Source organism: Dasypus novemcinctus, chromosome 18, assembly GCF_030445035.2.
Source record: "Dasypus novemcinctus isolate mDasNov1 chromosome 18, mDasNov1.1.hap2, whole genome shotgun sequence".
NCBI lineage: Eukaryota > Metazoa > Chordata > Mammalia > Cingulata > Dasypodidae > Dasypus > Dasypus novemcinctus.
Window position 1 is genome coordinate 74,359,168 of NC_080690.1, and position 16,759 is coordinate 74,375,926.

Sequence of the window (16,759 nt, forward strand, 5' to 3'; positions counted from 1 at the left end):
TTTACATTGGGTCAAGAATGAATGAACCTGCCCACGTCACCGCCCCGCCCACCGCCTGCGGCCGGCTGCCCCGCTGCCACTGCATCTCTTGGGCTGCCTCTCCTGGCATGCCCTGCACTTGCCACTGCCCAGCCGTCCCTCCTCTTTCTCCTCCCCAGTGCCACAGGGCCGGAGCCCCAGTCGCTGCTGTACCCACAGCCCCCGGTACCATGGCTTCTGGAGTTACAGTGAATGATGAAGTCATCAAAGTTTTTAATGATATGAAAGTAAGGAAATCTTCTACACAAGAGGAGATCAAAAAAAGAAAGAAAGCAGTTCTCTTCTGTTTAAAGGATGACAAAAGACAAATAATTGTAGAGGAAGCAAAACAGATCTTAGTGGGTAACATTGGTGATACTGTAGAGGACCCCTAAACATCATTGGTGAAGTTGCTACCTCTGAATGATTGCCGATAGCTCTGCATGATGCCACATATGAAACAAAAGAGTCTAAGAAAGAAGATCTAGCATTTATATTCTGGGCTCCTGAGAGTGCACCTTTAAAAAGCAAGGTGATTTATGCTAGCTCTAAAGATGCCATTAAAAATTTACAGATACTAAACATGAATGGCAAGTAAATGGCTTGGATGATATTAAGGACCACTCAACACTTGGAGAGAAATAGGGAGGCAATGTAGTAGTTTCACTTGAAGGAAAACCCTTATAAAATGACAGGTGCCATCTGGATCTTAAGGAGCTTCCATTTCTTCAGTTCAGTCATTTGGAATAGTATTAGTTTTTTGTTTTTTTTTCTCTACCTTCCCACTGGGCCCTTCCAACACAATGAATGAAGGAGGTGTTTATTTAAGTAGCCTATCTGTGATGGCCACTAGATTATTTAATACTATTACTTCTATGTAAAACCCAGGGAATGCCTTCCCAACGTATTTTAGCCAAAACAACTGGTTGTATGCCTCCCTTTCAGTTAGTACTACAATGAATGTGAATGTCAGTGTGAATAGTTTAGAATACTCCAAAGGATACACTAATTGAATGGTTTGAAAGTATTAACTACTGGTCGGATGGTAAACTTTTTTCAGTATTATTTATAGTTGTACTTGATTGCAGTTCTGTGAGGCTCTGAGCAGTCATACACCTCACCTGCCTTGGCAAACCTATTTTTGTTACATGGCAGCACAGATAAAACACTATGCATTGAAAACACTTTTTATAATGAGTTTAATCCGCCCACCCAAAAAAGGAATGCCAATTAAGTTGCTCTAATTGTGTCATCAACTTTAATCCTAGTACCTCAGTGTTCATTCCTGTTACTTGCATATTTTCTTAAAAGAAATAGCTGTTGTTAATACCTTTTTGTTTTCCATTGTGCGAACACTACTGAGTAAGTGTAGGAGTTTTATGTTTACCATGTGAGTCTTGCAACAGTAAAGATATTTTGAATATCAGTCATGATGGCAATTTCTGTATTAAAAAAGTCTTAAATGGAACATTGTTTTTGAGATCAAACTCTCTGCATCCTCACAAAAATGGCCACTTTGCAATAAAAATTGTGGCATATTACAGAAAGAAAAAAAAGAATGAATGAGTGGAGATGTGAATAAAGAATGCATAAAGGATAGATTTAGTGAATTTAGCCCACAAAGTATAAAACAAACTAGGTACACAGAGATCTGTATATATAAATTTCCATATAAACATTTGGAATGAGTTCTTCTAGTTCTTTTATACTTTATTCCATCAAACAAACTCCAGATTACAAAGGAATATGTTATTACAGGGGTTATTGTCTTTCCGTGATGTAGCTGTGGACTTTACCTGGGAGTAGTGGCAGCTGCTAGACCCTGTTCAGTAGAACCTCTATTGGGATGTGATGTTGGAAAACTATAGTAACCTGATGTCACTGGGTGAAGACAACTTTCCTAAATATCTCAGCATAAGCTCATTAATCTCCTTTATTTTTTCCATTGCTACAATTTATGGGCTCTAAAATCAGTGATTTCAAACTTGGATATTTTTAGATGGTAAAAATTCATTTTCTTTGTGGTCAGATAGTGACTGTATGTACTTTCACTGTCCAAATGAAAGCTTTTTATTTGCTGATATTTAAACTGTGTATTCACTGAAACAAATTTTTTCCTCAGAAGCCCTAATAATGTTCAGGTTCTGTGTGAATACCTTTTGATAGGTTATCAAGCTATCAAGCCTGAAGCCATTGCCCAACTGGAGAAAGTTGAAGAACAAGAGATAGTAGAGAGGAAATTCCTAAGTCAGTACATTCCAGGTGAGTGCAACCAAAGCAGTAGGAATTAGTGGAAGGTACAGTTGGTCTTTGATGGGTTGAAGCTTTTGCTTAGGTTTTTTAAAAATAATTTCTCTTAGAGCCTCTGATCCTTTAAAAATGGCTTAGAATGAATGATATGGTCTTCAGTATGAATGATGCCTCCTCCACTTAGGTCCTTCTTCATAGGATTCAGGACTCTCTTGCTAGCCACTTTGGAGGAGATTTACCTCCCTGGTTCAGATCCTTGCCTATTTCTTTTTGCCCTTATTTTTTTGGTTAGTCTTTTCTTTTACAACCTCAATTTAACACAACCACCCTTCTCCACCTCTTATCCATGTTCATATACTTGTTCTATTATTCTGCCAAATACTTGTAGACTCTTCCCCAATTTTAATGACACCCATATCCCTCAGCTCATTACTTCTGTCCTTTGTCTAAAACTTCAGAATTACTATGATGTACCTTTGTTCTCACTTTCTGAATTCTCTTTGGATGTTGACTTGAGAATCCATTCCTCTCCATTTCATGATAATGGTAGAATTTTTTTTTTTCTAGAAGGAATCTCACAAGTTTATGATTGGTATCAGCAAGATATTATGAAGAATAAACTGGTGGACAGAAAACATGAGAATAAAGCAGTGAAAAAAAATTTGCTCTGATCAAAGACTTTCTTCCATTAAGAGAAAGAGTTCATAAATATGTCTCAAAAGAAGTAAGTTTGAAGCAAAGTTCAGATTCAAAATTTCAGAGTAACAGCTGCATAAAAATTAACTCTGATAAGTTAAATGGAGACAGGAGACCTTTTTTACATACTATACAAGAAACTTCCCATACTCAAGTCCAATATTATGAACATAGTTCATGTGTAAAGGCTTTTGACATGATTACAAATGTTAAAAGACATCACAGAATTTACATAGAAGGGAAACTTTATGAATGCAGTGAATGTCCAAAGTCCTTCAGGTATAAGTCAAAGCTCCTCATACATCAGAGAACTTATACAGGAGAGAAACCATATGAATGTGATGAATGTCAAAAAGCTTTCAGTACAAAATGTCATCTCAGTCAGCACCAGAGAACTCATACAGGAGAAAAGCCATGTGGATGCATTGTGTGTCAGAGATCCTTCAGTACAAAGTATCATCTCATTCTACACCAGAGGACTCATACAGGAGAGAGACCCTATGAATGCAAAGAATGTGGAAAAGCTTACAGGGAGAAGGCAAAGCTCAGATTACATTACAGAACTCATACAGGTGAGAAACCTTTTGAATGTAGTGATTGTGGAAAAGTTTTCATCCAGAAGTCAAACTTGATTATTCATCAAAGAATCCACACAGGAGATAAACCCTATGGATGTAAAGACTGTGAAAAGGCCTTCTGTAGTAAGTCTCAACTCATCATTCACCAGCGAATCCATATAGGAAAAAAATCCTATGAATGCAGGGAATGTGGGAAAGCCTTCAGTAAAAACTCACACCTCATTAGACATCAGAGTATTCACAAAGGAGAGAAACCATATGTATGCAGTGAATGTGGAAAAGTTTTTATATACACATCACAACTCATTGTCCATCAGAAAAGTCATATGGGGGGGAACCTTATGAATGCAAGGAATGTGGGAAAACATTTAATAAAAAGTCACACTTCATAACACACCAGAGAACTAATACAGGGGAGAAACCTTATGCATGCAGTGAATGTGGAAAAGCTTTTATAGACAATTCACAACTTACTGTCCATCTGAGAACTCATACAGGAGAGAAACCTTATGAATGCAGGGAATGTGGGAAAGCATTTAATAAAAAGTCATCCCTCATTACACATCAGAGAATTCATACCGGAAAGAAACCTTATGAATATAGTGAATGTGGGAAAGCTTTTATAGACAAGTCACACCTCATTGTCCATCAGAGAACTCATACAGGAGAGAAGCCTTATGGATGCAGTGAATGTGGAAAAACTTTCATAAGAAAGACAATGCTTATTGTACATCAGAGAACACATACAGGAGAGAAACCTTTTGCCTGTCTTGAATGCCAGAAAGCTTTTAGCCATATGGCAATGCTCAGTAGACATCAGTTGATTCATACAGGGGAGAAGCCTCATGGGTGCAGAGAATGTGGAAAAACCTTCCACCAAAAAAGCCATCTTACTATCCATCAGCGATGTCATACTGGAGAAAAACCCTATGTATGCATTCCTTGTGGGCAGATCTTCAACCAGAAGTAACAGCTCATTAGACATCAGAGCTGTCACTCAGGAGAGAAACCATATCAATGTAGTGAATGTGGTAAAGCCTGTTTTGAGAAACCATACCTCAGTGTACATGAGAGAAATCACGCAGGGGAGAAACTGTATCAATGTAGTAAATGTGGAAAATCATTTTCTGTCAAGTTTTTTCTTACTTCACGTCAGGAAATTCAAAAAGGAAAGAAATGTCAGGAACACATTGAGTGCTGGAAAGACTTTAGTGAGATGTCATATCACTAAATGCAAGAGAACTTGTATAAGTGACATTCTCTGAATGCAGTGAAAGGATACTTTTCCACCAATTTTAAGCTTTATAAGAATCAGAAAACATCAGGAGAGAAAGCTTCTAAAATCAGCAAATATGGGAAAATTGTCTCCCATAAGTGTAACCTCATATTCCATTAAGGAAATCAGAGAAGAGCAATATGAATGAATTGTGAAAATCTTTTTTTGAGAGAAATCACATTGGCTAGCATGCAGAAATGCATCCTAAGTACAACAAATATTGGAGCACTTCAGAAAACATATGTCATCATAGTATAGACAATTTTCACTGAGAAAAAGAAATCCAACAAATTTGAACAGTGGAACACCTTTCCAACACATGACTTTTCCTACCAAACAATACAAATGATGGAAGACATATCTCTGGCATGAAATCCAAACTCATTGCGTATCAGAGAATATTTAAGGAGAAATGTAATGATGATGAGAATGGTTGTTTACTTATAGACAATTTTATGGTAGAAATCTTGATCATGCCACATTGCTGTGTATTTATAGAAACATAATACAAAGTAGCTGATTATGGAGAACAGGTAACCTGTGTGCCAAATGACACTTTGTTATGTGCTTGAATACATTGAATAGTCAGAGAAGTAAATTAAGAAACAGTTCCAGTTGTCTGGAATTTTCTCCCTGTCTGGGTGGTGGTTTTTTTTCCTAAAAGTGTATATAATGATTTTCAAATTTCATAAGATAATGAAAGAAATTTTCAGTCATGAAATTCCTGCTCCAGGTTCTATGTGTAGTAACCACCAAAAAATGCCAACATTATAAATATGCGTATTATATAAATTGCAAGGAATTTAATCAGGCTTAAGACGAAACAAGAATCCTGTAATACACTGCCATATAACTTTTTTTTTTTCTCTAATGCTTACTGGTATATATAAATAGATCTGGGAATTCTCTTTTGAGTAATCTATTTAAGCAAGTTGTATTCCAATTGTCGGGAAAAAAGCATACATTTAAAATAATGATATGTAAGGGTGATTAATTATAGTTCTGTTTCCATCTTGGTTCTGAAAAAGTGGAAGCAGCTGCCATTTTCAAAGAAATGAATACTAAATGTTAGCTCTGTTGTTGATGTGGCTTAAATGGGGAGTGAGCATAGACTGGCCATACACAAAGTATCTTGATAACTCAAAAATATACCTCACCCCTTGTCCTTTAGACAGGAGTAGGGGAGAACATGGGAAGAACTGTATGAACTGCTTTTCCCAATACCATGGAAATAGTTGAAAATTCTGTTTAATAAGTCCAGTTTTTCTCCAGTTTGAGAAGATTCAAAAGGTCTCAGCTTATTAAAAGTGGTTTTTTTTGGGGGGGGGGGGGTGGCAGGACTTAACAATTATATTGAATGTGTCAGCATGTGAAACAGATAAATTCATACAATAGAACACTGAAACTGGCAAAAAAATGTGTGGCTTAGGTACACCCATATCAAAAGGATGCAAAAACTAGTTGCAGGGAAACAACTATGGCTCAATAGTTGGGCTCCCATATACCATATGGGAGGCCCTGGGTTCACGTCCTGGGGCCTCCTTGTGAAGGCAGGCTCGCCTGCATGCCACAGAGAGCTTCCCAGCCCGGAAGTGCCATGGAGAGCTGACTCAGCAAGATGTCACAACAAAAAGACAAAAACAAAAGACCGCACACTGAGTGGACACAGAGCAGACAACAAGCAAGCCACAAGGGGGGGGATAAATAAAAATAAATACAGACACACAGAAGAATGCACAGCAAATGGATACAGAGCAGACAGCAAGCAAGTCACAAGTTGGGGAGGAATAAAACAAGCTAGTTGCATGCTCTAAATAAATTAATTTTAAAAAAGCATTTGTATACAATCCATGGAATTGATACAACACGAAAGTTATGGTACAGGATTTTTTTAAAAACTAAGGGAGTGGATGTAGCTCAAGTGATTGAGCACCTGCTTCCCATGTATGAGGTCCTGTATTCAAACTCTGGTACCTCCTAAAAACATGAAAAACCAACTCTCATTTGGGAGTAGTTGTAGCTCAGTGGTTGAGTATCTGTTTCTCATATATGAGGTCCTGGGTTCAATCCTTGGTACCTCCTAAATGTGTGTGTTTGTGTGTGTGTGTGTATAGTAGGTTTGTATCAGTTATCAATATATTGCCTTTCAGACCCAAACCTACCCTCTTTAGCTCTGCTTAGTGATTTTGGACTTGGAGCATGTGAACAGTTGTCCTTTTTCAGCTGGATAGTTTTAGGCATATTAGTAGAGAGGGCAGGAGGGACATTACATAGCCATAACAAGAAGAAGGGGCTTCTCTTTCTGGTTCCAATGTGATTATTTTCTTCTGATGTGGCTGCCAGCAGATTGGCATGCTAGAGTTCCATGGCCCTCACCTTATTGTCCCTAGCTGTTGATCTCCAGCTATCCTGCACCCTCTAAAGAGCCTCTCCATCATCAGTAGGCCACTTGCAGTGTAAAGTTGTGGCCTGCTGCCATACTACTGTGAGCCCTGTAGTCTGCTCCCTTTTCAAGTTCTTTTCCCCTTGACAGGCTACATGTACCTGTGGCAGCCACACTTTTTCCAGTGAAGTCTGAATCACAGCCTTGGAGTTTGAGGTGCCTCTCTGTGTCTGTTCATTGTGTGCTCTCTGTTCATCGTTTGTGTTTTTTAAGGAGGCACCAGGAACTGAACCCATGACCTCCCATGTGGGAGGGATGCACCCAATCACTTGAGCTACGTCTGTTCCTTTTTGTCTCTCATTGTGTTTCTTCATTGTGTCTCCTCATTGCATCATCTCATTGTGTCAGTTCACTGTCTTCTCCAGGAGGCACTGGCAACTGAACCCAGGACCTCTCATATGGTAGGTTGGCACCCACCTGCTTGATCCACATCTGCTTCCCACCATGTTTACTTTTATATAACTTTGGCCTTTAAATCACTTACCTGACTTGGATACCAAAAACATTAGAAACATACAGATCCTATATGTTGAAATTAAAATGTCATTCTTGTATTCTAATTTTGCACTGTGGGAACTTTAGTAGATTTTAGAGTATAGAATATAAAGTTTAGAACCCACCTGAAGTAGGTAATCTGATAAGAAATTCTACCTAAGACTGGGATCACAAAGAGCTAAACACTCATTTGAGAACAAAAGAGAAATACTCTCATATACAGGAGAAGGCACAAAGAAACTTGCCCATTTTGAATATACATTGGGAGGAGATAAATGTACAACTCTTCTCCCCCTAATGTACAAGTTTTATATAATGGACATGTAGAATCCTGCATTCAATAAGTGTAGAAGACAAATTGTTTTCATGCAAATGTAGACCAATTATGAAGACTGACCACATAACCATAAACAACTTTTGCATCATACATATAAGAGTTTCTAAATGCAAGGCAAGTAAGTTACATGTGAATTATAAAATAACTTTGGAAACATCAAACTAACTCATGAGTAAAATAAATACATATATTTAACACAATGAAAAAAATCAAAATTTGGATGTACTTAAAGTGGTTCTTAGAAGAAATTTTGTCATAAACTTTTTTTTTAGATACCTAGGACCTTTTATGTGGGAAGCCTGTGCTCAACCACTGAGCCACATCAGCTTCCCTGAGTTGGCTTTTTTGGATTTCGTTATTTCAGGAGACACTGGGAACCAAATCTGGGACTTCATATGTGGGAGGCGGGCACTCAATGGCTTGAGCAACATCCACTCCCTGTCATAAACCTTTGTATGTTAGAAATGAAGAGATATCAAAGATTAAAGAATTAAAGACCCAGTTTAAAATGCAAAAATATTCATAAGCCTATTTCTATGAGTTCCACAACAGGATCCCAAGCTGTAGGTCCCATCCACAGAGTGCTCAGCTCCTTAAGCAACAGTGTTGCTCAGAAAGATTGCCATTGTCCATATTCCCACATCCAGAACACTGACTTAGGTGATTTTTCCTGGGGGGGGGGGGGGGGGGGGAGAAGCAGTATAAGAATGATGGATCCTAGTTTCTTCCCAAAGGAACTGATATCATTTACAATAGAGCGTGGACAAGTCTACACCTAACCTGCATTCAGGGCCAGTGGAGCTTGTGGGAAAGGCAATTGGGAGATTTAAGATAACAGGTTAAATTGTAAGCCTGCTAGTTTGCAAAAGAGAACAAGAAATAAGACAGCTGGGAAGAGACTTCCTGAGATAAGAATGAATATCAAATGCTGCAAACTATTCCTTCAAATGAACTACAATGATAAGATTTGTTTGTAGAGAAAATGATTCCCTAAGAAATTGTTGGGGAATTGCCATCAATTCTTGGAATGCAACCGCTGGGCATGATCAGAGAAAAAGGAAGAAAGTCCTACAAAATACAATGTCATCCCAGAGTTACTGTGCACAAACCTGATATTGTGCTTCCTGGAGAAGCACCATCAGAAGCTTAACATTGTGGGAGTGGTGATAAGAGTAGATGTCATTAAATAATACAGCCAATCACTAAACAAATGTACAAGTAAATAACATTTAAAAGCCCCAGGAGGGCAGTACCTAGACTTGCTACATAATTAACTAAAATGCCCAGTTTCCAAGAAAAAAATTATAAGGCATGTTAAGATACAGGAAAGTATGACATATACTGGAGAGAAAAAGCAGACAAGAGAAATTGCCTGTGAGGACAAGCTGATGTCAAATTTAACAAAAAAAGACTTGAAAGACATTATAAACATGTTCACGAAACTAAGGCAAACCATGATTAAAGAAGTAAAGGAAGGTATGATGACCATGCTGCATAAAATAATATATATATAAAGCAAAAGTTACCTCAGAAGAAAGAAGGAAATAAAATAAGGAAAAGAGCAGAAATTAAAGTAATAGAATACAATTATCTACTAGAGAGCATCAACAAAGCCATAAATGTATTCTTTGACAGGAGTAACATACACTAGGGAAGATTGAGCAAGTAAAAAGAAAACATTAAACATTCAAAAGCTCAATTTTAGGTGTAAGCCAATTCAGGAAGGAAATGATAGTCTTTTCAACAATGGGGCTGTTGAATATCCACATGCAAAACAAAACAAAAAAACCACACCTCACGCTATACACACACAAAAAAACTAACTGAAAAAGGAGCATAAAACCAAACAGAAGAACTAAAGCTATAAAACGTTATAAAAATATTTTAGTTCACTGAAAGCTGCTGAAAGCAATATATAGATATTGGTTAGCTTTTTCAATGGGGGTTTATTAGATTGCAAGTTTACTGCTCAGAATCCATGAAAGTGTCCAAATCAAGGAATCATCGCACTATGCTTTCTCCCTGAAGACCAGCACATGGAGGCATCTGCTGGTCTTTCTCTTCTAGGTTTTGTTACTACAGCTTCTGACTTTCTCTGTCTCTGGTTCCACTGATTCCAACCCCTTGCTCTTGTGGCCTTCTCTCTGTGTTCCTGTGGCTTTTTCTCTGTGCTTCTGTGTGTGTGTCTGTATTCATCCCATTTATAAAAGACTCCAGTAAGAGGATTAAAATCTATCCTGGGTCTTGCCCCAATGAAGTCATCTAATCCAAAAATTCACATTCACAGAAATGAATTAGCTCTGAGGACATGATTTTGGGGGTCCACAAAGCTTCAAACTGTCACAGAAAAGATAGAAAAACCCTTGTGACCTTGGGTTGGACAAAGAACTCTTAGATATGATACCAAAAGCGTGACTTATAAAAGAAATCACTGATAAAAAGGACTTCAAGGTTTAAAACTTGGATTCAATTTTCTGAATCATTGTTATATATCTTGATGTATTTTTAAATGCATATCCTCCATAATTCTGGCTCCCTGGGTTCCCTTTTTACCTAGTAGAAAGATCTTTTTGGCTAGAAAATGGGATCTCTTGCAGTTTTAGCCTCCCCTGATTTCAGGCAGTTTTGCATTATGCCTACCTGGGGCCTAAGCAGTGAAAGAAAATATTTTTAAAATAATGGTATTTTCCCATGTTTTTTCACATAAGAGACTGCCTTTCCAAGTTTTTCTGCCCACAGAAATGGATATTCTTTCAGGGTTTTAGGTGCCAATGCCTATGGCACTACTGGGGCCATGCAATTTTGGGCTATAGCTAGCCTTAGGGCAGGACCAAGCTACCAAAAAAAAAAAGGGGGGGGGAGGTTCTAAGCTATTTCTTTTCCAAAAGATGTGTGAAAGTATTAGGTAACTTTAGTTATTGCTAAGTTTAGAAGGCATGTTATGAAAAAAAAAATTGTTAAGAATGCACATATAAGGCAGTAGAAACAGGGTGTATATCTTCCAAACTAGCAAAGAACAAAAGTAAAGAGCAAAAGTAGAATGATTAAAGGAACAAAATTACACTAAACCCAAAATAAGCAGAATATAAAGAAACATGGAATAAGTAGCCCAAATAGAAAGAGGTAGGTTCAAACACAAATTTACCAGTTACTTCATTAAATGTAAACTGATTGAATGCTCCAGGTTTTAAACAAAATTTGTCAGTCTTGTTAAATAAATATACCATCTTGGGGGGGGCAACGTGGCTCAGTGTTGAGCGCCAGCCTATTGCATGTGAGGTCCCAGGTTCAATCCCTAGTTCTAATACCTCTAAAAAAATTTTATTCTGTTCATGAAATACCCACATAAAACCTGAGGATGTGGAAAGGATTTTTTAATTAATGTGAAGGAATGTCTCATGTAAGTACTAAACATGACAAAACTGCAGCTAAATTATTGGGGGAAAAAATATTAGGGAAGAGGTTCACTTCATAAAGAGAAAAAATAAATCCTAAATCTGTATTCACATTAGAACAGCATATCAAATTACCTAAAGTAAAAATGGAAGAATTATAAAAACAGACAAATCCAAAATCATAAATGGGGATTTTAATCCATTTTTACCAGGACATTACAGAACAAGCTGGCAAAAATTGTTATGAGAGTTTATAAGGTTTTTGTTGTGTAATGTTGTTTTGTTTTGTTTTTAGTTTATAAGTTTTGAACAACACAATTAATAAAAATCTACCAGTAGAAACTGCAGGTCATGCCACAGAGGCTGGTGCTCATACTACTTTGGTGCACAGACTGCCTCAGGAGCTGTTCTGTAGCTGGAGATGGAAGCTCCATTTTCAAAAAATGGCAGGAGGAGATGGTTGGCCACTGACTTCAGCTACTGATTGGTGAATCCAGCTGGCTAAAGTGTAGCTCTGGGAACAGCTGAAATTTGAACCTGTCCAGGTTGGAAGGAGGCTGGCAGCCACCATTTTTACTCCACTCCTGGCATGAGGGGAAGCAGGGCTGATTGAAAACCCCAATGATAGTAGGGACTGGCTTCTTTCCACCCAGATTGGGCTGCAACCCTAGCCTGGGCTTCAGCCCCACCACTGGCAGGGTGGAAGCTGTCAGGACCTGTTGGAAACTGAGGCACAGTGGCCTCACAAGGAGAGACGTGCTGTCTTATTTTAGGACAAAATACACTTTTTTAAACAAACTTATCAACTTTAGGTAGCACTTCTACAAAATTTTACCTTTCAAAATATTTATTCAAGTTTTACTTTTATTTTGTAAAGAAAAATAAACTTTTCAATTTAGGCAAGAACCATTTTTTATGAAGAGACATAGTAATTTCATTAATTAAGACTTACAATTTTTGTCATTGTAGAGATCTTATTAACATTTAAACTTATGTATCAATATAAGCTCTTATTTAATTTTTGGCCATTTGAATAGAGCTCTTTTAAAAATTTTTATTTATTAATTTATATCACCATCCAGAGGTATCAAAATATACACTGACATTGAACAGATTAATACAAAACACTTAAAACACACCATTACAGTTTGCAATTGACTCATTAACAATGCTTGTGTATTAAAGCAAACAATTCTAGTAATTCATAACTTTTTCAGGCACCCCATTAACTTTCAATAAAGTTTTTTACACTTGCAAATATGCTTCCACATGTCCCATTTGATTATCCATTACCCTGATGACTTCACGGAAATGTTACTTAATCTCAAAGGCTTGAGTCACTTTGCTTTGGACATCTCACTTGACCCTCAATGAGGTCTTTTCCGCATTTCCTGATACTGATTTGGAAGACTCACTTCTTTGGGCCCCACATTGGGTGCCAGATGTTGGAGATTTGGACCCAAAGGGTATCAGGAATGAAAGAAAGAGCAAAGGGAGAGGGAAACAAAGAGAAAGAGCAATAGAAAAAGAACAAGAGAGCTGGGATCAGGGGGTCTGTGAGTAGAGACTCATCAGACAACTTTATTGTTTACAAGGGGCTCTCTATATACCCCAGTCTATGTGACAATAAACAGCAACATGTAGCCTATGTGACAATAAGCAGCAACACGCAGTTAACTATCAGCATTACTCATAGTCTAAGGAATTCAAAAAAATCTTATCTCAAGGTACAAAGTCTAAGTGTTTTTATTTACTACAAAAGGTATGTGCTCTCTTTCAGACTTTAACAGCTTCATCCCATTTGCCAGGAACTCTTTTTTTTTTTTTTTTTTTTTTTCAAGATTTATTTCTCTCCCCTTCCCAGCCCACCCTGGTTGTCTGTTCTCTGTGTCTGTTTGCTGCGTTTTTTCTTTGTCTGCTTCTGTTGTTGTCAGTGGCACAGGAATCTGTGTTTCTTTTTGTTGTGTCATCTTGTTGTGTCAGCTGTCTGTGTGTGTGGCACCATTCCTGGGCAGGCTGCACTTTCTTTCAAGCTGGGTGGCTCTCCTTATGGGGTGCACTCCTTTCGCGTGGGTCTCCCCTACATAGGGGATACCCCTGTGTGGCACGGCACTCCTCATGCACATCAGCACTGTGCATGGGCCAGCTCCATGTGGGTCAAGGAGGCCTGGGGTTTGAACCGCGGACCTCCCATGTGGTAGCAGATGCCCTATCCACTGGGCCAAGTCTGCTGCCTCCCAGGAACTCTTAATTACTGCATTCCTTAGGTTGCAAGTGTAGCCATGGAAACAGCATGTCTCTCCTTGTGAGGCCACTGTGCCTCAGTTTCCATCAAGGACCTGCACCAACCTCTCTGGGTAACTGCAGGTACACTCAGCTGGCAGGCTGGAATTCTACCTCAGTAAATGTCATTTTGAGCCCACATAGCATAGATTGCAGCTCCATCCCCACCCCAGGCTGGGGAATAAGGGGCATGAAGCTACACAAGTTTCTCTGGGAAACCACAGATGGTCTTGGCCTGCATGACATGGATTATTACAGATGGCTGTGGCTGTGTCCTTAACCTTGGCAAAGGAGAAAGGTGGGAGAAGCTTCACTGGTCCCTGGGGCAATGCAGGCAGCTTGATCCTCCCCAGCTTATAGCATCAACTACGTCCTCAGTTCCTACTGCACAACCAGCAAGGGAGAAAGGGCAAGAAAGCCTAAATTGAAGAGAGAAACTGCACCCAGAATAAGCACATCTAGTAAGCCAGGTGCCAAGACACCAACAAAAAACTACAATCCACACCAAGGAAGAGGAAGACATGGCCCAGATAGGGGAACAAGTTAAGCCTCCACATGACATAAAGGAGTTGAGACAACTAATCATAGGTGTTAAAACAAATCTCCTTAATAAATTCAATGAGATGGCTAAGGAGATTAAGGATATTAAGACATTGGGGAGGTGGGGCAAGATGGCATCTGAGTAAGTACACCGTTGTCATCTCTCTTACAAAAGACCAGCTGTGTGGTGATGGAGTCCTGCCAGAGCAGGCTGTTTCAGGAACCTGCAGGGCAGGAGGTGTTTGGACATCAATCTGGAGAGACTGCAAAATTGGTGTTTACTCAAGGTAGAACTGAGGGTTTCTAACACTGAACGCAGAAGCTGTGGGAAGGTAAATCCTCCCCCCCTAGGGCTAAGAGCCACAACGTTCACTGAAAACTGCCAGTTGTGGGGTGGAGTTTCCAAGCCCTATGTCCCCCAAACACATGAACCCCAAGCCTCCTCTATTTCCTGAGCCCAGCACTCCTGGAAATCTGGCATTGCCCTTCCCCTCTGGATGCAGACTAACTCCAGAAGTGGGCGAGTTTAGGTGGGAGGTACAGAGGGGCCAAGGAGTGCAGGTTTGATTTTCTGGTCCCCCCCTTTCTATTGAGTTTGGAGGAGATACTAGCTGATTTGGAGAGAGCCTAGGAATAGAGAAGAAGCAAATCCAGTGAGAGAGCCCAATTTACCTAAATGCCCTGGGATAGGAAACTTGGTCTGGGAGAAGGTGGAATCAAAAAATTAACTAGCCTCCTTGTAGCACACCTAAGGGAGAGGGACAGTAAGACATGCTTTACAGGCTTCCAATAGCATATTTAGGGATCCTGGCAAGGGGTGGGTGCTCTCTCAAGACATTAAGAGTCATTATTTTCTCAGGTAAGGTGGTTCACCAGGGACCCATTTGAATTTCCTATGGGAACCCTCATGCAGCCTTCCTACTGCCTTGGGAGAGAAGGAAGTGAGGAAGGGAGAAAAAGGGAAGGTCAGACTTCTAAGCAGTTTATTCAATTGCAAAGAGAATTCTTTGCCTGAGGCCTTGTCTGGTCTTTTTTGTTGGTCTGTTTTGTTTTTTCTTCCTCTTTATCCGCCCCCCCACCACTGCCTTTTTTTTTCTTTTTTCTCCCCTCTCTCTGCTTTTTTTCCCTTCTCTCTTTCTTTCTCCTTTTCCCCCTTTTTTCTTTTTATATATTAGTGCTGCAGGCAATGTTATTTTCTGAGCTTCCTCATCCTCAATTTTCTCTTTTCTGTGTGTACTGATTTTGGCTACCAACGCTATCCCCTTTCCTTTACATCATTCTCTCCTCCATCATTTATTGTTTCTCTTACATTCCACCTCTCTCTCTGTTTAGTTCCCAATATTTCTGACTTTTTATCTCTAATGCCTCTAATCTGTTTTATATCATTTATTCACTCTATGTTATTGTCCTTTCTTTTCTTTTACCCTCTCTCCTGATCACACTGACCTTTTAATTATAGTATATTCCTCCCCATATTCAGTTTAATATCTCATTATAGGTACTTCACTTCTTTATGGTTATAACTATACACAACTTCCATGAGTTCTATATCCATTCTCCTAGATCTCACATGGTTCTTCTGCTAACACTCACTATAAATACTACTATTATATTTTTCTTTTCTCACCCCTTTTGTTTTCTCTGGACCTAATATTTTCTTTTGAGGGAACTTAGCCAACAACAAGGAAATAGAATAAGAAGAAAAAAGTGACAAAGAGAAGACTTAACATGCACACAAAAACAACTAATTACACCCCAAGGCTGGATAAGAAGATAATCAACAGAATAAACCCAACAAGATAAAATGGTGACCAGACAGCAACAAAAAACTACAGACCATACCAAAAATCAGGAAAACATGGCCCAATACAATGAACAAACTAAAAACCAGAAAGAGAAGTGGAACACTGAGCAAGTAAAGCTCTCAAAACATGTATCATGGACCAATTCAATGAAGGGAAGGAAGATATTAAGCATATTAAGAAAACACTTGGAGAGCATACAGAAGAAATTGTGATCATGCACAAAAAGATCACAGAGATGATGGGATCAATAGCACAATCCGGGAAGCAGACTTGGCCCAGTGGATTGGGTGTCCACCTACCACATGGGAGGTCCACGGTTCAAACACCAGGTCTCCTTGACCCACATGGAGTGGGCCCATGCACAGTGCTGCTGCGCACAAGGAGTGCCGTGCCACACAGGGGTGCCCCCCGCATAGGGAAACCTCACATGCAAGGAGTGCACCCCATAAGGAGAGCTACCCAGCGTGAAAGTGCAGCCTGCCCAAGAATGGCACCACACACAAGGAGAGCTGACACAGTAAGATAATGCAACCAAAAGAAACAGATTCCTGTGCCACTGACAACAACAGAGTAGACAAAGAACACACAGCAAATGGACACAGAGAACAGACAACTGTGGGGAGGGGAGAGAAATAAATAAAAA

The 16,759-nt window shown here is 39.2% G+C and overlaps 1 protein-coding gene and 1 pseudogene across 1 annotated transcript; both read left to right on the forward strand.

Annotated features, from left to right (window-relative positions):
* The first annotated feature begins 201 nt into the window (after nucleotides 1-201).
* Nucleotides 202-828, forward strand: LOC101444526 (cofilin-2 pseudogene; annotated as a pseudogene).
* A 2,332-nt stretch (nucleotides 829-3,160) lies between these two features.
* LOC101417392 (zinc finger protein 84-like) lies at nucleotides 3,161-4,684 on the forward strand. Its single transcript, XM_058279159.2, is given in 2 exon segments — nucleotides 3,161-3,869; nucleotides 3,872-4,684. Coding segments are annotated over 2 exon segments (1,350 nt in total). The 3' UTR covers nucleotides 4,513-4,684.
* The last annotated feature ends 12,075 nt before the right edge of the window (nucleotides 4,685-16,759 follow it).